Raw genomic sequence first — 26,875 nt, forward strand, 5'->3', positions numbered from 1 at the left:
AAAACTATTGAAATGTTCCCTCTATAATGGCATTTCTCTGTTTTTAACATGCAGTCTTCTATTAAAAACTATTTTTGTTATGGGCACTTTGGCCCCCATTAATAGTATTAAAAAAAAAAAAAGAACGTACCTGTATGGGGCAAGCATTGTGAGAAAAAAAAGACAAATCCAACTATGCGTACAGTGACTATAGTACATAAAAGGAAGATGCATTTTTCAGCTGCTACTGATGACACCACTTCAGCAATGGCATCAGATACAATATTATCATGTTTCTACTAATACAGAGACTAGGAGTCTATGGGGAGGCTAAGCAAAAGAAAAGCAATTGCTGTGTTTTAATTGTCTACCATCAAATCCGTTCTGATTTTATGTTAGGAAAGCAGAATTTATGCTGTAGCCAAATCTGGTTTAAGGATGTCTGAAGCTTTCACCACAGAATCTCTTAACAAAAGTAAGTGGTTTAATTGCTTGTTCTCTCGTGAACAAAAATTCTCTTCTTATGATTTTGTGTAAGGGACCAAATGTCCCATGTTTACCTAAGTCATTTTTATTAGGATTCTCTGTTGTATAAAACCTAGAAAATCATTGATTATCTTTACACTGTTTTCCGCTCACATTAACTTGCCTTTTTACTTCTGCTGAATCACAGAAGCATTAAGGTTGGAAATGACCTCTAAGATCATCTAGGTCAACTGTCCACCTATCACCAGTACTGCCCACAATTTGTAGTTGGTTCATGCCAGTTTTCTTTGCCTTCTTTTCAATTTGAAGATTCTGTACCAGGTACCAAGATTGAAGGATTATACTTTTAATTTAAATAGTGGTGATTATGATTTATTGACACTCCTTAAAACCATCATAAATCATAAAAAAAAAACCACCTGTAAATCTCACATCCAGAATAAACAAGGAATTAGTTCACTTTTTATAGCAGAGCTATACAATGCAAAAGATAACATGAGAATTTGATAAATTGAGGGGTAACTTAGAAAGTGTATTTATATGTTTCTTGTTTAGGTGCTGCTTCACTAACTTCATACTCCATCTCTGGATTATATACATCTCTAATATATAAGAACATGACCACTCCTGTCTACACCACATTGAAAGGGGTAACTATATTGCTGTTTAAAGGACATTTTAAAATACAGCTAGGCATTACATTAAAATACCATCAAGAACTTTTCTCATTTGATGCTACCATGCCAAATGTGTCACAAGATCATGGTTATTGATTATAGAACCCCAGAAATAATGGAAATATCAAATAGCTGGGGAAAATATATACATATATATATTGCTGCTTATAAAATTCTACCAACTCAGGTCAGCTTTTCTAAAGTTCCTTGCTGATTTTTTTTCCAAAGGCTTGTTAATTATTAAACAGAGCCACATGGTGTATGTGAGTATAGAAATGTCTTTGTGTCAGTGCCAAAGCTGTTTATATGCAGATAGCCAGCAGTAACTAATCACAGCATTGATTGTTTTCTGGCAGCTTTTTGTGATTTGGAAAGACCTAAGCCTACATCAGTTTTCTCTTTTGAAGTGTGGGGGTGGCTGAAGGCAGAAGGAATTCAGTTCAGTGTTGCTACCTATGTGCCAAAACTCAAAGCCTAAGCAAGAACAGTACTGAATGTTGTAAGGCCAGCAGTATGAAGAACATACTGATAGTGTTTACACAAGATATCAAAAAATGTTGTGTTAATTTCTGCAGAAAGCAACTCAAATAAGCAACAGCCCATTTCTAGATGAGTCATCAGGATCAGAGGAAGAAGAAAGCTCTCGGTCCAGCTCAAGGACTTCTGAGTCTGATTCTCGATGCAGAAGTGGACCGGGTAGTCCTCGGGCTATGAAACGAGGTAGGCAAAAAACATAAGAACATGGAACTCCTTGGAGGCTTGGAAAATCGGGCAGTTCACATTATGTTTCTAGAATCTGTTTCTTCATGGACATCTTAAATCAAGGCTTTTATCTTAGCTATCAAAGCTTTGATCTATTCAGGCAGGAGATAGGACAATTAAGAGTGGCTGCTGCTTTTATTGCTACTCTCATATATGGCTGTTTAGGCATCATTACAGTAGCTAGCTGTTGTCAGAAGCCCCTTTCTGTCTACATTTTGTCATGTCAGCAACTTCTTGTGGCCTAATTTACCAGCGTTTAGGTCAGAAGACCTAGAAAACAGTAACTGCTAGTGGCAAAAAATACACATTCATTTTTATAAAGTAAAATAACAGGTTAACATGATCAGAAAGCAAGTGTAGAAGTTCCCTCAACAGAGTATTTGCTTCTGTCATCTCACGCAGTAAAGGACCTCTTTCCCTTTTTTTAATGACTGTTTTAAGGATTCAGTTAAAATACTTGAATCCAGCAGTGTTCTTGTGTGCAAGGCAAATTGCATCGTGGTAGGTAAGCATTGTGTTTTCCATCTCTGAAATGAAAATAACATGCTTCACTACATGGGAAGATACAGTTTTTCCTCACTGGATAACAGAATCAGTACTATCTCTCTACGAGGATTTCTTCACTGGGTGAAACAAGGGAGGTTACAACCTAAGATCCTAGTGAGACCATGTATTAAGATCCTCCTTCATATATTGCTTAGAGAAATGCAAAGCAGCATTATCCAGTTGTGCCTGTTACACACGTTAGAAGCACAGGAATTTAGAGCTCTGCTTATATCACACTTGAGCAGGCAGATATATATGCTGGCCCACTAGAAATGTTTCAGTGTCAGCCACATGTGGCCTTGAGGCTGTCCCATTTCCCAGGTTTGCTTGCTGCTCTGCAGAAGTGAAACAACCTTCTTTGCCCTTCAAAGCTCTTCTGACCAGCTTGCTCAGGGCAAGGTTATGCAGCCTTCCCATCCCAAGTCCTCAACAGATTTCTCTTGTATCTCCTGTTTTTATGTAAGGTCAACTGAAAAGACCAAAGGGCCTATCTGTGTTAGTCCTGCATCCAGTTTGGTAATTACAGTTTCCCTACGGTAGCATGAAAAGAACCCATAGTTCCTGCATCCTAGCAGTTCCATCTCATCTCATACGATATCACAAAAGAGGGGTAAATCAGCTAAGTTCATAGCTGTTTTCACCCACAGTTTACTAACTAGCACTTGCACTGCTTCAAGTATGGAATGCTTTCTTAATCACAAAACACATGTATCTTTACTGAGTTCACATTGTTTAAAAATCTATAGCATCACAAATTTGGCTAAGAGCACAATTATCTTGCTGCATATTTGTTATTAAAGATCTTACGTGAGAAGAGGACAGCCAACCAGAAAGCCGAGGTGGCATGCCAAAACAATAATGGAGAACAGCACTTCTTACAAAAAATCAGCAAATAAGTTTGGAAATTAAGGGAACAGAGCATCTACATGTCAATCATGGAGACTGACCTTTCAGAGTAGCACACCTACAGCTTCAACATAGGGCAGATCTTGAGCTTAGCTTCTTAGTATCCAGGCAGTTGCATGGCAAAACCAGACACTAAAAGGGAATAGAATAAAGGGAAAGTTACTTTTTGTGAAGATCCTGCATTTGTTTGGATTTATCCTGATACCGTTTGCCTGAAGATCCTGCTCAGATATTCTTTCTGCAGAGATACGCTGATCTTAGTTTTTTGTTGCGTAATAAGTAATGCAGAGAAACATCTCTTTTATCTCAGGTGTGTCTCTGTCTTCTGTGACCTCAGAAAGTGACTATGCTATTCCTCCTGATGCATATTCAGTAGATACAGACTATTCAGAGCCAGAGCAGAAACTTCCTAAAACCTCTTCCTCATCTAGTGATAATGGAAAAAATGTAAGTACTGAAGACCTGTAAAGAAATTCACCTGTGGCACTGTGTAATTTTGCTGTCAAAGAATGCTACCAAATGGCTGTATTCAGCCTTGCTGATTCACTGACTGCCTTATGAGTACAAATAGTAAAATCTATCAGTGATGTTAACCATGTAAGACCATAACTGAAACAAAGTGGACGATTATTCTGAGCTCTCTATGTCGTGAATGGAAGTAGGTAAACAACTTCATAAGACGATTCAAAGCACTTAAGATGTTTATTACAATCTGATCTAGAGGGTGGTATCTTGCCCATGGCAGGGCAGTTAGAACTTTAAGGTCCCTCCGAGCCTAAGTGATCCTGTGTTTCTTTCTTGGAACCAGATCTGGCATCAGGTTGTGTATAAGATAACAAAGTCTGCTTAAAATTATTATTTGAAGTAGCTGGAGGCATCATTCGAAATCCATGTGCAGTAATCTGTTTCTATAGCTTCCACATTCTGGGTAAATGTCTTCAGGCAAACTGGAGAAATTCTAAATAAAGCAGCATGGAAGGATAAATCAAAGAAACCAAGCCATTACAGGGTATTGTTCTTTGCCATGAGGTTTTTAATGGTCTGTGTTAGTAGTTAGTGTCTTGGCATACAAGTGGACTGACTAACTGATGATGAAGATAATTCATTTTAAGCTTTCTTCCCTGAGCAAAACTGTGAACTCCTGTTCTACTGGTGTACACTGTGAAAGTGTGTTTTTGCAGAGCTCTGAATTATACCGCACTGTATCTGCTCTGTAGATCAGTTCCTAAAGTTTGGGGGAAAAAAATGTATTCATATAATATTACTGTTCACTGTTTAATATAAATAATAAGACTTAAATCAGGAATCATTATGTTCTTCATTCCCTTGTGTAGTTCTGGGCAAATCACTTACTCTTCTCCATTTTCTATAACTGTAAGTAGGGATATTAATTAGTTATTCCATATGCATGGCATTGTCCTTAATTGATGCTTGTAAACATGTTGTCTTTGGAACAAAAATCTCATAAAGTATTTTTTTTAGCATGCTTTTAAGTTATTAAAATGCCTGTGTGTGTATTCATACAGTTTCTCTGGGGCATACAGCTATATTAGTGTTCTTAACTACTTTTTATCCAACTTCTAAATAATAAGGAACCTTTGGAAAAATCTGGCTATCTGTTAAAAATGGGTGGTAAAGTGAAGACTTGGAAACGACGGTGGTTTGTGCTTAAAGGAGGCGAATTACTATACTACAAATCTCCAGTAAGTACACAAAGTAGTGTCACTTATTTGCTGTTTCGTTTTAGATTGTTTTTACTGAGAATCTAGGACTGCTAGAAGGATATGAAACACATTCCTAGTGTGTCAGTTGTAAGGGAGGAATTCAGGACTCAGATCTGTGAGAGGCATACAAGGTCCTCAATGTTTAAATAGGAAGCATTTACAAAGATCACTGCTTAAACGAGTTCTATAATTACTTATTGCTATTTGTTGATAGATTTAAAATATTTTTTTCCATTCTTTCCATACAGAGCGACGTAATTCGAAAACCTCAAGGTCAAATTGAGCTAAATGCATCTAGCCACATTGAAAGGGGTGATGGGAAACAAACAATCCAGGTGCTTTTCTCTTTTCTCTTTCAGTGGGTCCTTATTTTCTGCATTACCAAAACATCCCAATTTCTGTTTGATTGGAAGTCCAGATATGGAGTTGGAATTACTCAGTGTTCTTCACTTGAAAACAAAACAATATCTCATTTATAAAAAGTAAGGGTAGAGAAGCTTCAGTGTAGTGTTGTCTGTACTGCTAAAAAGGTCAGATTGTCACCTATGACACACACTAAAAAAGAGTGGTATTGGTCCAGACATTAGGGTTGAGTGAAGTTGTTTCTCTGCAATTAGAAAATTAAGTTTTATCAATTCTGCTGCCCTAAAATTTTTCATAAGTCTCAGAAATCATGGCTCTGCCTGGCCTTTGAACCTTTCTTAAAGAAAAACATTTTGGGAGAAATAACCGCCCAAATTGTGAGACTACACTGGGGTAGTATATGTTAAAACCCCCAGATTGTGTGGGTGAAACTGTATTCTTAAAGCTCAAGACTGTTCTGCTCCTTCATAGCTTACCACTGAAAAACGAACATACTACCTGACTGCAGATTCTCCAAACATCTTAGAAGAATGGATCAAAGTACTGCAGAATGTTCTTAAAATACAAGCTGCTAGTCCGCTTTTTATACAGCCTGAAATCAAGCCAACCATGAAAGGATTGCTCACAAAGGTAAGAACACTTTTCTTCTGCAAATGTGCTTTATTCCAGTTTTATTTACAAGATCTAGGTGAAAATGGCACTATGATAAAATAAATGCAAGCAAAACACACGTATTAACTTTCCTAATACTTTTCAGAGTGAACAGTACAAGGACTACCAAACTACCCACTTCTGGTTGTTGGAGATTTAGTTTGCTTTTATCTTTTTACTTCACTAAAAGTTGTGTATTCCACTTGCAATCTAGAGGCATCCCTGTTTAACATGGTATTTTGACAAATGTGTAAGTTGCAGTAGTTAATTGACCTAACTTACTTCAGTAGAGTGCTCTTTTTTCAGCATTATTCATTGAGACACATAATCTTAAGGTAATAAGAACACTATACAAAATGATTTTTTCTCTTTCAGTTCATTCATTTCCTCAGCTTTCATTACTGTAGGCCTGATGAAATGAAAAACTCATGCTGGCTTTACTTGGTTTTGGACCAAGTATCTAGCACTTTCAATCTTACACCTTTAAAAGAGCTACACATTTTTAATTGTCTAGTAATGTGCATCATAACTTGAACTAAGTCATTTATTCCCAATATCAGCAAAGTCCAGAGACTGTGAAATGTAGTCTATATTTTTCTGACTGTGCTTGTACTTAATGCTTTGTAATTTCAGGTGAAACACGGATACTCCAAAAGAGTGTGGTGTACCCTAGTTGGAAAAACTCTGTATTACTTCCGTAATCAAGAAGATAAGGTAAGTCTCTTACTTGTTTCCTCAGCTAAAATGATAAATTTTAGCTTTATTAATGTAAGATTTGCCTAGGTAGCATATGACCATTTTATATTGATTACCAGACATTTAGACTTAAGGGATTCTCAACTGGGAAGGTTCCTATCTAACAGACAGTATTATGGGCAAATCCATTGGTCTGCTTTTCCTATGGGACCTGATATACATCCTGTACCTTCTTATCCTTAGCCCAAGTGGGACACTGATTGGCTGACATTTCAGGTCTCCCTTCTTGCTAGCCTTGAGACTCCTCAGATGTGGCTGTTTCTGCAATTTCTGCTATTTCTGGAAGCTGACTTCTTAAATATTTTGTGGTGGGTAGTGACTGCAAGATTCAAGGAGAATCACTCTCTATTGACCTCTAAATCTTGTTGTTTGGAATGTCACTGTGCTTCCACAGTGCTGCAAGAAAAGCAGAAAAGCCTAGCAGGATGCAGAGTTTGCTGCTGTGCTGGTGGATGTCTGAGGCAGGAGTGGATTCTTTCCAAATTGCTATCACAAACACAAAAGGAGATCATGGTCCATAACTGACAAGATAGACAGGAACAGAGGTGGAAGAAGGCAAGAGAAAAGGAAGATTAATTTCTGAAGCCAATGAAAAATACTGTTCACAAAGTAAAGAAATGGGATGCAATCAGCTTTAGGTTGACCCCACAACAATACCTGACTTTTTGACATTGAGCCTGACACTGAGTTCTCTACTCATACTTTTGAATGTTGTCAACCCCTAAGATTGGCCGTCATCATTGCCTGCTGAGTCAGGACAAGAGACACTTCCCAGTCATGGTTTTCATTTGTGCTTTTACTCTCAGAGCATTGTATTTTATCACTAAAGAAACAAAGTTTTATGGAAGTGGATCAGGAACAAGATTTTGGGAAAGTCTACAAGAATTCTTTTTAATGTCCCTAAGGTTATGAATATTTTAGTCATACCCATACTACCTAGCTCTATCAGAAAGACTGCTGGCACTTGACAAAAGGTTAATGCTCCACTGGGCTGTCAAAATTCCTAAGAGTTAAAAAAAATACAGACAATCTAATTTGTTACCTCTGACCTATCCAAATATTCATGCTTTACCCAGTAATTCGTAGTCTCTGTATAAAATTAGCTATCCTTCTTTATCCTGTCCTTTTTCATTTCTTTTTGAACATTCTACTAAAGCTTATTCTGTATAAATAAGATAGCAATAAACATCCATCAGAATATTTTAATTACCATTTAAAAGTGTAATGCAGGGCTAGGAAATCAAATAATTTCTTTTGCTGGCTTCACGTTAGTGTGTGCCTCACATTGGTTTTGCTGCCTCCTTGAAAGTAAAATTGAAACTAATTCACTGGTTTGTAACAGAATAAGAATTTAGCTTTTGTAAGCAGAATGTGTTTTAAAATACTACGTATGAAAAGTTTCCCAGAGCTAGTTCATTTCTAATGTTGAACAATTTCCTAATTGGAAACATATTTATTGTAGCTGAATGTGAATGTGCAGAAAAAAAATTACACAATCTGCAGTGTTTAATATGGTAATGGAGCCTTTTAAGTGGCCTCCTTTCAAAATGGAATTCAAATTTAAGAATCGGCCAGCTGCATTTTAGTTAAAACTAGTGAATAAACCAGTCTTGGTCGTCTGTACGTGAAATGGCATCTCGCAATTCTGCCCTGTTCATCACATAACATGCATCTGAAGCACCAAAGAAAACAAAGATCACACCGTGCATCTTCAGTCGTTACTAGCAAGAGCCCTGGATTAAAGATCCACCACTATGTGATGTTTGCTTCAAAGTAACTATATTGACTGCTTACTTTATCAAATCACTGTTCAAGAACCCACGTGAGACTGAGTCAAACTTGCCAGCTTCTCCCCAACATTACATTTTCACTTCCTAAGCATATTGCTGAGAAGCGTTGCCAACCCCATCTGCTTTGCACTTACTGATATTTTAAGACCACTTACTTCAGGCTTACACTAGAATGTGTCACAGATAAGATGCCCAGCCATCATTTTGTCAAAGTCTCTTTCTTTGCATGGAATCGCTAAACATTACAAAACAATACAGAAACAATAATCAAGGCTCCTTCTCTGTAACATTAAATACCAGACTCTCTGGAACATCGTGATGTCTGAACAGCTAGAGAAAGAGCAGAAGTGCTATGAAAAGGGAGGAACCTTTGTGTAAAATCACCAGTAAGGACTGTCAGCCTCTGCAAGTCCTGTCACCTGCTTGTGAAGATGCTTTTGTGTTCCTTGTGGCTTCCTGCTGCTACTAAGTATGAAATAATTACTTGTAGGAAAGTTTCCTTTTGAATGGCTTTTTGTATAAATACATCTAATGCAACTAATTTTGGTCTATCAGACTGAAGAATGAAACAAACTAAGAAGGGCTGTCACACAAAATATTTACCTTTCGGATTTATAGTCTGAACAAAACAGATACTTCAACACTATTTGCTGCTGTCCTTTGAATCAACAAAGCCCTAATGAAGGCTCTAGGCCGTGCACAAGGAATTTTCACTTGGAAGCAGGTCTGGAAACTCTGAAAATGTATTTCTCTTGCCCTAACAGACATTTATTACATTAACTAGATACAGAAGCAGACCTAGAAAGGAATGTTAAAAGTTCTCAATTTCAGACCTTGGCACACATCATTCCATTTCTGTTGTCTGCAACGGCTTAGTTATCTGGCATTACTTGGCAGAAGTGAAAATGAAATAAATGAACACTAATGATAGTTTTATGTTTGGGTTGGATTTTTCTGATTGTGGAATATGCACTGAAGCAAACATTTCCTTTCTAACCACTTCTAATATTTACTTTTAGTTCCCTCTTGGTCAAATCAAGCTTTTTGAGGCTAAGGTTGAAGAAGTTGATAGATCCTGTGATTCTGATGAAGATTATGAAGCTAGTGGTCGTAGTTTGTTATCAACACATTACACTGTTGTTATCCACCCTAAAGATCAAGGACCCACTTACCTTCTTATAGGATCCAAACATGAGAAGGTAATGAAAGGAATTTTTTTATTACATTTCAGTAACGTGCCTATGACTGTGATGCTCTGATATGAACAGTTCCTAAAGAGGAGGGGGAAGGGGATCTACAATACACAAGTTTGTCTTCAAAATGCTGCTTATAGGGAATCCCTTTTGAAATGGCCAAAATGTGCAGGCTTGCCTACATAAAAGCAATGGTACAGAATAGCAAATATGCTGTAAATGGAGACTTTTGCTCACATTACACTAACCTATAGACAGATTTTAGCAAGTCTTCTTGAGAAGTTCTGGGATACCAGGTTACCCATTGTCACTGTTTGGACTATCAGTAGGGAAGACTGCCATAAGAGAAATGAGAGATATGGTTAAAAACACTATTACTGCTGTATCAGTCTTTAGTGGTCTTATAGACCTCAGTTTGTTTTTTGACCTAACTCCCTGCATTAGTAGGATCTGGTGGTGACAAGAAGGCACTTTAATTTCTTATGAGGAAAGGAAGAACAAGCATGATTTCTTAGGGTAAGAGGCTTCAGAATTCAACCCCATCCAATTTTCTGTACTTCATACTTGCAACATGGAGCCGAGTGCAACTGCTAAAGTAAAAGGAAGGGTAAATCTGTTGGGCTTCAAAAAGAGGTCATGGCAGTGTTTGAAGCTAAGAGCAAAATCTTCATGAAAAAGCTCCTTCCAACAGTGCTTCAAAGTGGATACAAGTTCTGACTTAATTCCTGTGAAACTTCATGTTCAGTATTTTTTAATGCTCTTAAAAGTCTAGTGGGACAAATGAGTGAGTTGCTGCATGTTTTTCTGCTTTAGGACACATGGCTCTATCATCTGACAGTTGCAGCTGGAAGTACCACTGTAAACGTTGGGTCTGAGTTTGAACAACTTATTTGCAAATTGTTAAATATGGAAGGTGATACCAGTAAGTTTAATTTTGTTTCAACACACTCATCTTCTAATACTTATCAATGAGAAAATAGTAGAGCATTTAGAAGTTATTCTAAGAATGGGGTTTTTTTTGTTGTTGTTTTTGCTTCTTTAATGAAAACCATACAAATCGTAGATTTAGGCATACTTATATGAGAACTTTTAATGAACACTTATTTATAGTGTCTGATTTCTTTGGTCTATACAAAGCAGGTCAGTTAACCTTTTTGGTAGGCTTACTTTGGTCCTAACTTTCTTTCTAATGCCAGCAGAACTGTCTGCTCTGTGACACAGGACCACTGACACTAACACTTTGAACAGGAGCTATAGGGCTTTGAATCTGTTATCAAAAACACCGTTGATAAAATCAGAAACAGAACTTTGCCTATGCAAGAAAAAGAAAATAACTACCAAGGCCTTGTTTCTATAAATGATTGAAATTATTGGGAATGGAATTTCTATCTACTTCAGGACAAAATTTAGTACAGTAGAACAGATTATAGTACACATTTTATCTGTTTAGCTTCTCAGATTTGGAGACATCCTACCCTTTGCCACAGCAAAGAAGGAATTGCTTGCCCTCTTACAACTTTGCCATCAGAAGCCTTACAAACTGAAGCCATTAAATTATTTAAGGTAAAAGCATATTTTTATTAACAAGTTCTCTTTAGTTAGTTTCTCGAAGTTGTTTATATACATTTTAAGACTTTGTGTGTCTCCCAATGAAAGGCCAGACAGGATAACTATGAGAAGGAGTGTGCTGCAATTCCATTAACCTTCTTTCTCCTCTTTCCTGCTCTTACTCAGTTAAACCACTCCTAAAAAAGAACTCATAGCCCAGCTATAAATTAAGTATTTTTCAGGAACAAAATAAATTCTTGCTGTTCTGTATATTGTGAAATACATCACAGTTTGGAAGGCACAGTGCTTGGATAAATGAACTTTCTCCACAGAGCTTACAGAAGTCTAAAGACCAAATTCCCTTCAGCATGAACTTTCTTAAGAATTTTGATGCATTGGTTAGGATCCAGAAAGGAATTTGAGACAACTACCATATGCTAAGTCACAGCCATTTGTAAGCAAGCTTTCCAGCTCATTTGTCTGAAATGTTTGAAGCACATAAAAATACGTCCATCTTATTTTGTGCAGTCTTGCAGCATGAAAACGTAAAAGAGAAGTACTTCCCTGATAAAAATAAATTGATATCTGTTTGGCAGTCACTTTCTGAAATGTATTTCAGACCTACGTCACATAAGAGGTGATGTGTATAACTTTAATTAAAATCTTTTTTTAAAATCAGTTTAAAAGTCAAGCAAGGACAGTTCCTTTAGAAACAAAATTATGTCACTCTGTTGCTGATAAAAGAAGTCCTGTGCATCCATGTATTTTCAGGTAGACTAGAAATAGGTTAGGCTGCCATTCATTTCACTCATATACTTTGAAAAATCTTTAAGGAATTGTTCTAATAAATGAATTTAGTTGTCATGACCTCAAGAACTCTAATACAGCTAAGCGGAGTTAAGTGATAGCGTAAGCTGTCTTGCAAATGATGAACACGTGGCTTTCCTAAGACAGAAGTGGTGGTAAGAAGTTCATATGAACCCATACCAGTGCTAGCTGAGAAGTAAAACAAATGGCTCTGAGTCTTCATTTTCTAATGTGTGTATACTAATTTCCCTGTGTTGTTCTTGCACAAGTGTTTTACACTGGCTGCTGTTGTGAGCTGTCCACCTTGAATTTTAAGTCCTGCACAGGGGTGAGCTGTGTTCATGCAGCATGCCCTTAAACTTCCCTTTTGCCACAACTGTTGCAACACCTACTAGCAAACATTCCATTTTTTTAAAGCACTTTTTTTGTCTTAAGTCTCTGTACAGCTTTTTCTCCTTTCTGGTTCCTTTTCACCTCTTTTTGCAAGTAAACTGACTACTGGTGACTTCAATTATAGCACATTTTTGATATGTACAATGTCTGAAAGATTTGTTGGAGCTTTCAGTATGTAAACTACCTTGCTTATTGCTTTCTTTCTAGACCTGCCAGTTATTTATAAATGCTGCAGTTGACTCTCCTGCCATTGACTACCACGTATCTTTGGCCCAAAGTGCTTTGCAGATCTGCCTCACACATCCGGAACTTCAAAATGAGATCTGTTGCCAGCTCATTAAACAGACGAGACGTCGACATCCACAAAACCAGACAGGACCAATACAGGTATTTCAACAGGAATTACACAGTATGTTTGGAATGGCAAAGGGGCTCTGCACTTCTGTAGCATCTGCATAAAATCATATAAAAACCTGAAATGTATTACTACTACTGTTCTGAAACAAAGCTCACATTATCCTCCATCAAAGTACTCACATCTGATGACAGGGTATACCTACGCCTGCACTACTTTTAAAGGTTCAGCATACAGTGTGGGCTATCATCAAGCATTAAGACAGCGTGTGGAACCTCGTTTATTTTTGCTGCATCTTTCCTTCAATCACTGCTGCCTCAGAAAGTTTGGTGGGCAAAACCAGATGTCTGCATAGCATAAGTGTGAAGAAAAGCTGTCGCAGTATGCTGTGGAATCTCAGATATGTTCAGTTTTTCTGACAGATGTCAGAGTGCATGTCCTGCATGCATTCTGCATGCTAGATTATGAGTACGTATTAAAAATTTTCCACCTTAGTCCACTGCCAGTTATTCACTGGTATCTGAATGTGTATTAACTGAAATTGGAAGGAAAGGCAATAGATAGAATCCATGTAGTAGAACTGGAATAGTGCATGTGACGTAGTCATAGCTATGGAGATAGGAGGTGAATCAGAGGACGAGAAAGGAAATGATCACTTCATGGCTTTTGTAATAAGATGTTTTTCTCCTGACTCATTACAGGAAGTAGCACATGACTAGCAAGCATACCCATTATCTAGAAAAGGCCCACATTTGGGATATGGACAGTATGTGTGTATCACTAAGACATTCACAAAGGTTTTGCAGAACACACAGCATGTTCATGTCTGCATACACTGAAATTACATATGGCCAATGAAATTCAATAATCCATTTTGTACTAATTAATCAATCATTGACATTCTCAAGAACTGGTGAGGCCATCCCTCCAACGCAGATAAATTGTTGCCATCATAATTATCTGGTACAATATTTAAGGGTTAACCTGTTCAGTAGAACATTTGCAGCCTCACAGATTTTTGAAAGTTTTAAAGTATTAACTCAATCACGCTTGGCATTGTAGCCTTTGAATTTTTTTTCCTGCTGAGTTAACTTTTTGTACAAACCAATCTGCCTCCCCATTTCCAGTCCCAAAAGAAACACGCTGTACACAAATAAAGAGAGCTTTTTGGCCTTCCACTGTGGTGGCATGCTCATTTACTCAGCTTTGTCTCTGTTTCATTTTTTTTTCTTCCTATTTACAGTTGTCTGATATTTGTCTTGGTATAGTAAGCTGCACTGCTGGCCAGCAGCCAAAACAGGAAGCTTTACTTTGTTTAAAAAAGTAAATGTCTAACTTTTGTCCAGGGCTTGCAGCTCTTGGCTCTCTGTGTTGGACTGTTTCTGCCCCAGCACCCATTCCTTTGGCTTCTTAAACTTCATTTGAAGAAGAATGCAGATTCCAGGTATGTCTGAGTATTATTAGCCTACTATTTGATTAGTCTTCTTTAAGCACATTATTTCCAATCTTTCATTATATATATATATCTTCTGAAATATGTTTTATAATAAATTTGAATAGAATTCTGTTCCAGTACTAAAAGTTACCCTGTGTTATTTCTATGCATCACTTGGAAAAGCTCCTTTGTTTTGAAAAATATTTTGCAATGGAATTCTGACTGTATGTTGCTAAAGCTTGAAGACCCAAGTCTGTGACAGTTACACAAAATACCCTGAGCCATGTTCATCTTCTACGCAATTCTGTTTGTCTCTTTAACTCTTCTCAAAATTCCCTGGGGAAAAAAATTGGCAATGTTGCTGTGAAACCTTGCTCCTCCCATCTCACTTGTCCGGAGAGATGTAGTCAGTTCACTGTCCTTTCAGTCAGTTCCCAAGAATTGCCTTATTTCTCTTTTCTGTCACAGAACTGAATTTGGGAAATACGCAATATACTGTCAGCGATGCGTAGAGCGTACCCAGCAGAATGGAGACCGAGAGGCCAGGCCTTCCAGAATGGAAATCCTTTCAACTCTACTAAGAAACCCCTACCACCATTCACTACCCTTTAGTATTCCAGTTCATTTCATGAATGGCATCTATCAGGTAATGTCAGATAGGGCAGAAAATCTAAGCTCTCCCTACCAAATGCTATTACCATACATGTGAAGCATATCAGAAATAGAATTTTAAGTGTTAAGGTAAATATGGTTCAGGTTTCATCCCATGCCATTACTAACACAAGGTACAAGGCACAAGGTATTGGAGGGCTACAAAAATTGTAACTAAATAAATCACATCAATGGGTTTGGTAAACAACCCATTAGTAAGTTTCAATGGCAGTAAGTTACTCAAAGGGAATGGAAGGGTCTTACGTTCTAGAGGTATTCTCAGTCTTCAAAAGCTTTTGATTTATTTCTTTTTAAATGTCTGGTAGCAAAATATATCTGGGGTGTTTTTTTAGGTCGTTGGGTTTGATGCCTCTACCACAGTGGATGAATTTCTGAACACCCTGAACCAGGACACAGGAATGAGGAAACCAGCTCAGTCAGGATTTGCACTCTTCTCTGATGATCCCTCTGGCAAGGATATAGAGCACTGTCTACAAGGAAACATCAAGGTACACAATAGTCTTTGGTGAGCTCTGCATATAAAATAGCAAAATATCTTCATTTTACAGGGCTCTCTTCAGACAGCATGAAGGAAAATAATTTTCAGGCTGAAAACCTGTCTCTTTTTTTTTTCCCCTCTAATAATGTAAAAGGAAAGATGAAAAGCCACTTTTTGAATTACTGAAAGTCATTCAGTGAACTATATTTAAAAGCACTGTCTGTGAGACTGATATTAATCACGGCAGTAAGTGCTGGATTACAAAAGAGAAAGTAAGCCATAACTAATCACTTCCCTTTAAAACCAAAAATCATGCCAGTAACCATACCTGATAGACCTCCAGAAAATGGACATTTGAGGTCCAAAATTTCCTGATACTGGGAAATTGTTATGAAATAAAAGAATGAGTTCTTTATCTAAATACAGAATAATTAGCATTCAGTTTTGGAAATTTACAATTTTGGCTCATCATTGTACAGGATCTTAGTTCCTTCTATTACTACTAATAAAATCTTTGTAGTCAAGATTGGCTAAATGTACTGTCATCTATATAATCTATGTATTAATAAAGTGTTAGGTATTTTTCAAGCCTTTTAGCAGCTAATTAATAATCTATATTTTTGTGTGTGTGTGTTTCTATCAAGTATTTTTTTGCATCCTCTGTCCAATGCTGCATTTCTAGTTACAAGGGAAGATTTAATGATAAATATGTAGAGTCATCTGATCAGCTCTGCTTCCCAACTAGACAAATTACCAAATAGAAAGCAAAATATATTTTAAAAAGTATTTTTTCTTGATAAAAGTGATTTTACAAGCAGATCACATTACTACTTCCACAAAAAGGTTCGTCTATGAAGGAATGGTACCATGAATGGTACCACAATGAGTCCAGCAGGACTCATTGGTCCTCTGTTCTGCCTCCTCCCCATCTGGCCACATCCACCAGCTGTCAGGCACCACCCTGCCTGCACTTCATATCAAACTTCATACAAACATTAAAACAAACAGTAAAAGCACCTGAAAAGCTTCATACAGCAGAAAAAGAAGGCAGAGGTCAAAGGCACTTGATTAATTATTTAACAGCTCACTTTGTACAATTACACACTCATTGGCTGCTGCAAAATCAGGTACCTGGCCGTTCCCTACATGCGAGTTATGGTTTGTTTCCAAAGCTGGCGTGGGTGTTGCCAGATAAACAAAAAAGCCCTAATTATGAAATGTTCCAACTAAGAATTGCTAGCAAATTCACCTGTCAGTTAGTTTCAAAATAAAAGCTATGTGAGTTTCTTATATGTAATAGGTAAATGATATTAAGTAGACAGTTTTTATTCATGGGTAGTTGGAAAGGTGGATGCACGTGAAAGTCATTTTCTTATTGACTCCCTTCTAGATCTGTGACATTATTTCAAAATGGGAACAAGCCTCCAAAGAGCAACATCCTGGGAAATGCGAAGGCACAAGGACTGTCCGCCTGACTTATAAAAATAGGTTTGTGTAGCAATTATAACATCTCTGCCTTGGACCAGGAATTGTTAGATATTTTTTAATTTTTGTGGTTTCTCCAGCTGTAAAATACTGGCTGACTCAAAGCTTGCAACAGAAATAGTAAATGGCTGTAACTACAGCAATTTTAAATACATATAAATTAAAGGTGAGCACAGCTGCTAAAAAGATAAAGGCAGAGTTGAATTCTGAAGACAGAAATTCAGTATTTGCCCACGGGTTTAAACATCACTTCGACATGGTCATAAACACTTTACATTCAGAGCATACACTACTAATCCTCATGGCTAAGATATTTCCCTATCTTCTTTATTTAATAACTTCGTCTTTTCTGCAGGCTTTATTTTTCAGTTCAAGTCCATGGGGAGACAGACAGAGAGAAGCTGCTGCTCGTCTATCAGACAAATGATCAAATAGTCAATGGACTTTTCCCCATAAACAAAGAACTAGCAATGGAACTGTCTGCTCTTCTAGCTCAGGTAATCCTTGTGCATTCATGACTGGCACAGCAGCTTTCCTTAAATGAGGAACTGGTCCCGAGTTGCTTGACAGTCAAGTGACCTTCATCTTTTACACGTGACAGTGCAAGAATCAGACTGGGCTGCAGGCTTGTTGCGATGTTAACTTCTGTACTAAAGTGGAAATGCTCCTACTGTATATACAGCACTGCTGTTGGCACCAGTAAGGATAGAACTTTCTTTACTTCCTACACAGGCCCTCTTTGATTGAGTACCATACAATGGCATAGCATTTCTTCATTTGCTAGTCTTTGAACAATTCCTGCATGCTAATATAGCAGAGCAACAACTGTTGAGTGAAAGCCTACAGCTCCTTTGTTAGACATGGTCTTGCTACAAGCTGTTCTACATAAAAAAGATTAAAACACTCTAGGGAACATTACCGAGACAGTTATTTGATGGTATCACTTGAATCCAGACTGGTTGGTGTACATCTATATCTTTTATATTCGATATTTATCTTTTTTGCATGGTAAATAACAGATAATCAAAACTAAAATGACTTGCTTGGTTTCTGTATGAGCAAATAAAGCATCAGGTGAGTATTGAGAAACATTTTCATTTTTTACTTGCTAAGACAGGAAAATCTATAGCTGATAGAAAACACCCAGCTATAAAATTACTCTGTGATAACTTTTTTTTCCTTTGTTATCTTTTCCTTAGGTAGAGATTGGAGATTTCGAAAGGCCTTTCTCAACGCCAGCAGGGCAGGTCACATCCCAGTCCAAGTCCAATCAGACATTAAAACAAGTTCTGGAGAGATTCTACCCTAAGAGATACAGGCTTGGTTGTTCAGAGGAACAGTTAAGGTGAGATGTGTTTTCCTGTTCAGATTCACTGCAAATTTAGCACCAAGATGAGGAACTTTTTAATCGTCACAAGGTGTAACTTACTGTTACACCCTGTTTTCCTAGACCTGTGTTTGAAACTCACATTCTTATCAAGAACCCATTTCCTTGCTGCATTACAAATCTGCTCAGAGTGCCACTCTTAAGCCTGCATTCCAGTAAAAGCTTTAGAACAGACAGATTAACTACACAGTGTTACAAAACCCTGAGATTTTGAAATTCTTATTTTTCTTATTGGGGAATTTGAAAGTAAGCCTGAGCATGAACTAGAGAACTACTGAAAGTAAATGACATGAGGGGCATATTGGAGTGTTTGCTATTCCAATGTGCAATCTCCTGCAGCCAGTCAGATTGCAATATGATAACTTAGCAAACTTGCTAGCAATGTATCACCTAACTTTAAATGAATCATTTGCAAGTTATTTCATTCAAGACCTATTAAAATATAGAATAGGAGAACAAAATTGATCCAAAGTCAATGTCTTAGCAATTTTTGAAGTCCAACACACAGTATCAAAATTTTTTCCTCATTCTTTTCTACAGTGTTGAGAAAGTTTAAACCTATTATCATATGCACAATGAAACATTATTACATACTAAGAACTTAATAGGGACATTCAGAAAACTATGCAATCAAAAAACAGAAAGTTACACAATGAATTGCAAAGAAAAAGTGTAAGAAGCATTAGATCAGTCTGACTTGTGGAGGCTGTCTGTTCAGCAGTTCAGGTGGTTCCTAAGCTATAAAACTGCCAGAAAGTGGAAGTCTGTAGCAGGGAGTCACTCTATACTTGTCCTCCTCCTTGTGCTCTTTTGCTGAGGGTACAGCTTACAGGGTCTGGCAGCTGAACTCAGATACACTGAAAAAAAGTTAATGTTAAGCTGCATCATCTTCCACATCTACCACTAGCCACAGGTAAAGATAGGTGCTAAGCTGGATGGATTTTTGGAATGACAACTGGCATTGCTGTTGAGTACTGATAAAGGTAGACTGATTACCTGTAGAGACACATTAAAATCTGTGCTATACTTTTTTCCCCTTATGCTTCCTCTGCTACGTCAATATTTAATCACAATGCTGCAGAAATGAGAAGAAGCTCTGTCACTGTCACACACATAAAAATATTACACGATGTTTTGGATTTAATACTGTATAAGCGATCGTCGTTGCATTAATTTAAATTACCATTTTAACAAATGGATTATTTTTGCTCATTGAACTCGCTATGGGTAAGAATTTAAGATCCTTTCAATAACTCAATGACATATTTCAACAGACAGCTTTGTCAGCGATTATCTACAAGATGGATGGCTCTCCGGGGGCACAGTGCTGCAGACTGTGTGCGCATTTATCTCACCGTAGCCAGAAAATGGTCTTTCTTTGGTGCTAAACTGTTTGCAGCAAAAGTAAGAAACTTCACTGAATTTGAGTGGTGGTGTTTTAATATGATTGGCAAGTCCTTTTAGACACGCCTGTGTTGGAAATGAGTGTGATACACGTGCTGATTTCCTCTCTCCTCGAGTTACTCATTTGTTGTGAAATCAAATAATCACAGCACTAAATAAAACATAATACCAATACACTCACTGCTTCTTTTACATTATTAATGGAGGTTGTATCTTTTTTCATACGTTAGTTGGAGAAAGACTTTCTGTTTCATACCTTTTTTGCCTGATAACTATTAGAATGTTGAAAAGCCATCATTAGCTGGTTTTGAAAGTGGAATTTGGCAGAAATGTCAATGTTATTAAGGGTGTTTAGAGCGCGACCTTCTGTGCTGTCCTCTTAAACCTCTCATATCTTAATTCTCTTTGTTCAGAGAACTGTGTTAAATGCAAGTGTTACTTCTCCCTTACGTCTTACTAGGTAACCCTTATATAAATATATACTTAAATTATTTATTGTCACTCCCAGTTAAATCTCAGTAAGATCTGTGGGTGAAGGGAGCTCTGTATTAGCTGATCATTAACAGTGATTGACATAGTATCTCATTTTGAAGTAGTAATTAAGACTTTTTTATAGCCTCTAGCAACATCCTCAGTTGAGAAGTCCTTCATATGGTTTGCTGTACATGAAGATGGCATAAGTATCCTAGATTATAGCACTATGGTAAGTGACTTCTTTTAAAAAAGTAGACTTTAATCCTGAGCAGATAGGGGGATTCAGCACCACAGTACACAAAGGATGGCATTAGCCTTCCATGCCATCATCCTGTCTTTCTCTTACAGCAGAAACTCATTCTTTTCAAAACGCTTTAATGTTATCATTAAAGTAGTACTAATAATAGAAATAAATAATGATTTCTTTGCACTGAATTTATTTTTGTTTATCAAATGGAGTTTTTATATCTTTTAATGAAATGTTAATATTTTAATCATTCAGATGTCAGGACATCTGCAGTTACAGTTCTTACAATAACATTAATTTTCTTTTCCTGAAGACTTCATTTTCCATTATTATTCATAATGCATATGCTCTGCAAAGTGCAGTTACTTAAAAAGATTGTTATTTTCACTGTATTATTTTTGTTTAATAGGAGGTGATATAACCCAGTGCTATTTAATTATGTCATTTGAGGCTCTGTTTTTTTTCTTTGATTTACGATAAGAGTTTTCATAGAAAACAACTCATGGTAATCAGCATAAAAAGGCAGCACCTGAGAAGATCTCTGCTTTAATTTCCATCCTACAAAGAAATAGATCGGCATGTTGCTATTAGCAAGTCCTAATACAAAATATCACAAAATTCAAATCTCAGCTTCCTAATTGCATTGATATGGGCCTTTTCATGATGTTTCTTTGCAGTTTAAAAAAAATAGAACAGAAGATGAGACAGGAAAGAAAGCAAAACTATTCAGTAGCTGTATACAGAGAATGCACAAAATGACGTTGCACTAGACTGAAGAAAGCTCTATAAAGACTGCCTACTCACGGTGCTACTTACAGGATTTCTGCACAACACTGCCTGCTTACAATACAGGCAGTCCCTGCCCTCCATTAAAGACAAGCTCAATTTGCAGGCAGTATCCTGACTTTCTGCAGGAAGTGTCAAGGGTATCAGAAACTACTTTTTGTTAACCGAAGAAGTGAGTAATTTCATGGGTGTTGTCCTACGATCGATTTTTGAATGCCTGAAGCATATTAATATGAGTTTTAATGATAAAGCAAATGCTAATTGGCCACTTGTGTGGTGCTGAACGCTGAACAATAAGAGCCACAGCAGGCAAAGAGGAGGAGCTCCGAAGAGCACTCGTGCCATCAGAGATGTGGGGAAAAAAGAAAACAGAATTTGCATTAATTTGCGTTGCTGTAAACTACACGACTGTACAAAAAGAAATCCTGGAGTTAATTACCTGAGATGTCAATTACCCTACCATTTAACTTAGACACAATTTCATTTTCAAATGGAATCCCGATAGATAACTTCTCTCAAAGTTAGCCAAGAGTTATGTATATTGAATTACAGACTTGAGCTGAAGGCTGCTTAGAATATCTTTGTTCTAGTTAATCTAGAATAGAATTCACATTTATAAGAGGCGAATGACAACGTTTTGAAAAATACAGATATCATAATGTTTTTAAGAGATATATTTGCCATGCTCTGCTTTTCTTGCATTGACCTGCTTATAGCTTTTGGCTTTCTTTTTTAAGCGATTAACAGTTACGTATACATATAAGAGTCTGATGACTTTTGGAGGCTATCAAGATGATTTTATGTTGGTTGTTAACGATGCTCAGACAAAGGACAGAACAACTGAAAAACTCCTTTTCGCCATGACAAAACCCAAGGTTGGTATATTACCTGCTAAAGTCTTCCACCATCTGCCACTTCTTTACTTTTTCTACAGTGGGTAATCCTTAACTGATGTGAAAGATGAAACATTTTCTTTATTCCTACTGTTCTCAGATTAACTTTTGCCAGATACCTTTTAGAGGGAGAAACAGCTAGTAATATAAGAAGCAACAGTGACAATACTAATGTGTTTTCATGTCCCTTTAGATGTCATTTTAAACTTTTCATGTAAGGACATAGGCTACTAAGGGCCATAAGTATATGCAGCACCTAAAAAGCAGTCTGGCTGGTTGATCAGCACCATGGATCATTTTTAAGGAGCTGTATTTCCATTCTGGATTGGAATTGCAGAATGCAACATCTGACAGATAGGTCCTTTCTTTAAAATCCTAGCATATTTTTGACTTCAATAAAGGAACTGTTTAAGCTTTTTCAATCTAGATTCTCTGTCACTGACGGTATTACTACAAACAAAAAAAACTCTGAAGTTTTTTGCTCTTATTCTATTCCACAGACTGTTCTGAATATGAATTTCACATACAGATTTGGGTAAAATCACAACTCTTCATACAGATAGGCATAGTAAAACATTATGTACATGTTTCTCTGACTGTGCCCTTATAGGCAAGGTTGGGTGGAGTGCGAAGGAAAAATATAGTAAAGACTTCCCAGAAGTCTTCATTTCTTTAAGTGTACTCTGTATCTTGAGTCCTTGAGTTCTAGATACTTTCTAGTAAAACTGAGGAACACATCCTGACAGTTTTTTGTAAGAGCATCATCTGTTGGACTTCAAAACCTCTCAGCTGAGTAAGCCATCTGTTTGAATCATTTAAGACTGAAGAAGGCAAAGTATTCAGCGTGATGAGAATAGCGTTACATTATTGGCAGGCTGTGGTAGAAGAAAGCTCCCCATCATTAGCTTTGATGACTGATAAAGTACTTTTCCAGCTGATGATTGTCACTAGCTAGAAAGTTAGCTATTTTTTCAGCAGTCAAAACACATCACTGTATTTTTCAAAGAGATTTGTATGTTCCTGTTATAGATTCTTGAGATCACTCTACTGATTGCCAGCTACATTAACAACTTTCATCAGCAGAAAGGAGCTGCTCATCACCTCTCTGCACCTGCATTACTGACACCTCAAAGTGGACAGAAGCTCAAGGAAATGGGAAGTCAACCAGTTCTTGCCAACAACAGACCAACTAAATGCCCAACCTTGTTATGAAAGTGGTACAATACATCTCTGTTACACTGGTTCTACACCAGTAGTAAACTTCCTGATTTAAAGAGGTACCGTATAAACAGGTCTATAAGCAAAAGAAAGGCAGACATGTCTACATTTATTTCAATGGTATATAGCAGGAGAAACCCTCAAATTGAAGCCCCGGCCTGAACTGGAACAATGAAGATGAGCCGAGTCAAGAATGCTGCTTTCCTGGGGATGGCTCATCCCGATAGATGACAAAAATCTGTCCATAGTGTTATGGAAAGGTGGCCTTGGGAACAAGTCTATATATATTTTAGTCTTTTTTCAGGTATCTTCTCAGGGAACAAACTGTCTTCAACTCTTCATTTACATTAAAAAAATAATTATAGGAATTGTATAACCTTCACTTTGAAAAGTACTTTCTGTTTCATTGAAAAATGTCAAATAGAATGTTTTCCATTTCCACTTTGTCCTAGCAGTACTAGCGTCATGGGACAAAAATGACAAATTGTTTAATTTATGTAATTACTTCTCCTTTAAAAACTTGTCAACAGTGTTCTCCCAGTATACTTTTAGCTATTCAGCTATTCTACATGGCAAATCTTCATCTAGACCTGAAAAATTTCTAAATAATCCCTTTCAGCTCCAGCCTTTCAGAAAAATCTAAATTGGAAAAGCACTGTATTTGGTATAATTTTCACCGAATCACAGAATTGTAGGGGTTGGAAGGGACCTCTAGAGATCATGGAGTCCAACCCCCTGCCAAAGCAGCTCCCTAGCCCAGGTTGCACAGGTAGGTGTCCAGGTGGGTCTGGAACGTCTCCAGAGAAGGAGACTCCACCACCTCTCTGTGCAGCTGTGCCACTGCTCTGTCATCCTTACAGTGAAGAAGTTCTTATGCACATTTGTGCAGAACCTCCTATGCATCAGTTTTGTTAAACAAGATTGTCTACCTAATTTCTTCTTTAAGACGGAGGTAATATAATCCAGATGCAAGAATCATTCTTTTCAAAACACAGTAATAACACAGAAAGACAGCTTGAATTGTGCTTGGAGACATACGTGACATATAAAGTGCCATGTCTATAATGTATATACATTGACTCAGAATAATATTTTGTAAAAAGTGTACTTGTTGTTTCTCATTTGTATCTTTACATTTTGCATTACAATACAAACATAATGGTCTCGTGCACCAAGGGTAAAATGCTATATCTGCACTACTGGGATTGGGAGTACTTTCTGGTTTCCCTTTCAGCTGCGAGCCTCAGTGCTGTGTAGGGTGAAGGATATAAAAATGACACACAGTTTTAAGTCTAAATCTCACAGTTTTTCATGCAAAGAAATGCTTCTACAGGCTCTGAAATAGATCAGCAGAATACTCTAGTAGATAATTTAGGTCCAACCATAGAGAGGGTAGTCAAACATGAATCACTGATCTACATACTTTTCACAGTTTCCACATCTGTTCATGCTGCTAATGAAGGATCATTAAACACTTATTACTTAAAACTGCAGCAGTTTCGTAACAATGAATACCTGATGTTTGAAAAACTCCTTTGTTTTCTGACATTTTAAAATTTCATATATGTACATATACAGATTGAGGAAGAGCTGGTTTTCAGCTGTTTGCTCTCAGTGAAAGGTAGGGATTATCTTCCTGAAGAAATGAAATAGAATAGATGGGAGATAAAGAATGCAAAAAGAACAGAGTATGAAAGAGTGGAAGGACAAGTCAGCAGGCTGACTTGATAAATCCATTTCTTCTGAAAGCTCTCAAAATCCTGCCACAAGCTAAGTCTGCACCATTTTATGGCTCAGTGCTTTGCTCAGAAAATTACAGAGAGGCAAGTCAGTAGCAGCTCCTGACACTGCTTTGTTTTTTTAATGCTAAGCACTTGTTGCTGCAATATATTCCTAAATCATACTCCCAGAACCAATCCATGCTGTAGTTTCCAATTGTTTGGCAGCACATTCCAGTATTACTATGACTGACTTTATTGTAAGTGATAGAATGGTTAAGGGACCTTAAAGATCATCTAGTTCCAACACTCTTGCTCTGGGTAGGGTTGCCAATTGCTAAATCAAGGTGCCGAGGATCCCCAACTCTCAGAGTTCTTCTCCCAGTCTGTACTCATATCTGGGATTGTCTCGACCCAAGTGCAACACCTTGCACCTGGATTGTTTAAACCTCATTAGATTCTTGTGTTCTCGCTTTATTGTGCCCTAACCTCCCTTTTATTGTGCCAACTGCACTGCTCAGCCTGGTGCCATCAGCAGACTTGCTGAGTGTATGCTCGATCCCACTGTATGTCATTGATAAAAGATGCAGAAGAGGACCAGTCTCCGAGCTCTGGGGGACACTACTCATCACCAGCCACCTCCTGGGCACAGAGCCATTGACAACAACCCTCTGGGTATGAGCATCCAACCAATTCTTTTTGCATCTAATAGTCCAGCCTTCAAGACCCATCTCTCCAATCTGAAGATAAGGACACGGTGCAGGACCGTGTCATCCTTAATCCCACATACAGTCAGGTTACCAGAAACACTGTGTAATTTTCACGAAATAAATACACTCAGCATCACAGTGTGACTGTACAACACTGAACAATGAAGTACCTTCCAGGATTTTAATTACCAACAGCTAATCAAGCAAACACTCCCCTAAACGGGTAAGCAAGGAAAATCTCTTACACAGAAAAGCATGCTTCAACAACTTAACTTGCAGAGCTGTACAAGTCTCTGGGCAGCTTGCTCCAAGCTACTCTAGTTCCAAACCTACTTAGAAGATGCTACACATTGTAAGTCAGCAAACCTGAGCATTCAGGCAGGTAGTTAATGTACTGCCTCCCTCACCCAGCTTCAGCCTCATGAGCAATTCACATCTCAGCATCAATCTTGAGTCATCCATGAAAACAATTCACACCATGCTACCCAATGCACAACTAAAGCTCAGGTAGGAATTAGAACTTTCTTACCTTCTTCAGCAGCAGTGATACTGTGTGAGCTATGGAATGAGCAGTGGCCTCTGGGACTGATGCTGAAGGAATTCCCATACTTAAAGCTTGCAGAACCTAGGTTGTAAAGACATACTTGGGATGAGATATGTTAGCACACGGAAGGCAACTTCACCTTCCATCACTAACTTCAGAGCATTTTGTGCTTGTTTTGAGCTAGCACTCAGTAACAAATATCTGTATTAAATGGTCAGTGAATCTGAGGCTGACAATAACTGATGGTAACTATATAGAACACACTCATATGAAAATAGCATTTAGAGTACAGTATAAATTTATGTAATTTTTCCTTTTCAATTTATGTGTGGTAGTATTAGTAAGCAAACAACTCCTTTCTAAAACAATGCAGTCCACAAAATTAGTATTTTCTTGTTAATTTTTTATACTAATTTAAATTTTAAATATATATATTTCTCTATGAAGGAATGCTGGTAGATATCTAGAGCTGGAGTTACTTCTCAGAC

The 26,875-nt window shown here is 37.4% G+C and overlaps 1 protein-coding gene across 1 annotated transcript in view; it reads left to right on the forward strand.

Moving 5' to 3' along the window:
* The window catches only part of PLEKHH2 (pleckstrin homology, MyTH4 and FERM domain containing H2), a 48,951-nt gene extending 24,691 nt beyond the window's left edge, over positions 1 to 24,260 (forward strand). Inside the window, exons 9-30 of the mRNA XM_065752987.1 lie at positions 379 to 454; positions 1,021 to 1,115; positions 1,718 to 1,862; positions 3,667 to 3,803; positions 4,949 to 5,059; positions 5,329 to 5,415; positions 5,915 to 6,073; positions 6,728 to 6,808; positions 9,660 to 9,839; positions 10,647 to 10,755; positions 11,284 to 11,396; positions 12,789 to 12,968; positions 14,283 to 14,380; positions 14,840 to 15,017; positions 15,376 to 15,531; positions 16,912 to 17,009; positions 17,362 to 17,503; positions 18,206 to 18,351; positions 19,668 to 19,797; positions 20,414 to 20,500; positions 22,042 to 22,179; positions 23,227 to 24,260. Coding sequence (XP_065609059.1) covers positions 379 to 454; positions 1,021 to 1,115; positions 1,718 to 1,862; positions 3,667 to 3,803; positions 4,949 to 5,059; positions 5,329 to 5,415; positions 5,915 to 6,073; positions 6,728 to 6,808; positions 9,660 to 9,839; positions 10,647 to 10,755; positions 11,284 to 11,396; positions 12,789 to 12,968; positions 14,283 to 14,380; positions 14,840 to 15,017; positions 15,376 to 15,531; positions 16,912 to 17,009; positions 17,362 to 17,503; positions 18,206 to 18,351; positions 19,668 to 19,797; positions 20,414 to 20,500; positions 22,042 to 22,179; positions 23,227 to 23,409 — 2,829 coding nt within the window. The 3' untranslated portion in view covers positions 23,410 to 24,260. The remainder of the gene's footprint in view (positions 1 to 378; positions 455 to 1,020; positions 1,116 to 1,717; positions 1,863 to 3,666; positions 3,804 to 4,948; positions 5,060 to 5,328; positions 5,416 to 5,914; positions 6,074 to 6,727; positions 6,809 to 9,659; positions 9,840 to 10,646; positions 10,756 to 11,283; positions 11,397 to 12,788; positions 12,969 to 14,282; positions 14,381 to 14,839; positions 15,018 to 15,375; positions 15,532 to 16,911; positions 17,010 to 17,361; positions 17,504 to 18,205; positions 18,352 to 19,667; positions 19,798 to 20,413; positions 20,501 to 22,041; positions 22,180 to 23,226) is intronic.
* Positions 24,261 to 26,875: the final 2,615 nt, after the last annotated feature.

This window comes from Cyrtonyx montezumae, unplaced genomic scaffold, assembly GCF_038088225.1.
Source record: "Cyrtonyx montezumae isolate F1298 unplaced genomic scaffold, pur_monq_1.0 scaffold_0, whole genome shotgun sequence".
Taxonomy (NCBI): domain Eukaryota; kingdom Metazoa; phylum Chordata; class Aves; order Galliformes; family Odontophoridae; genus Cyrtonyx; species Cyrtonyx montezumae.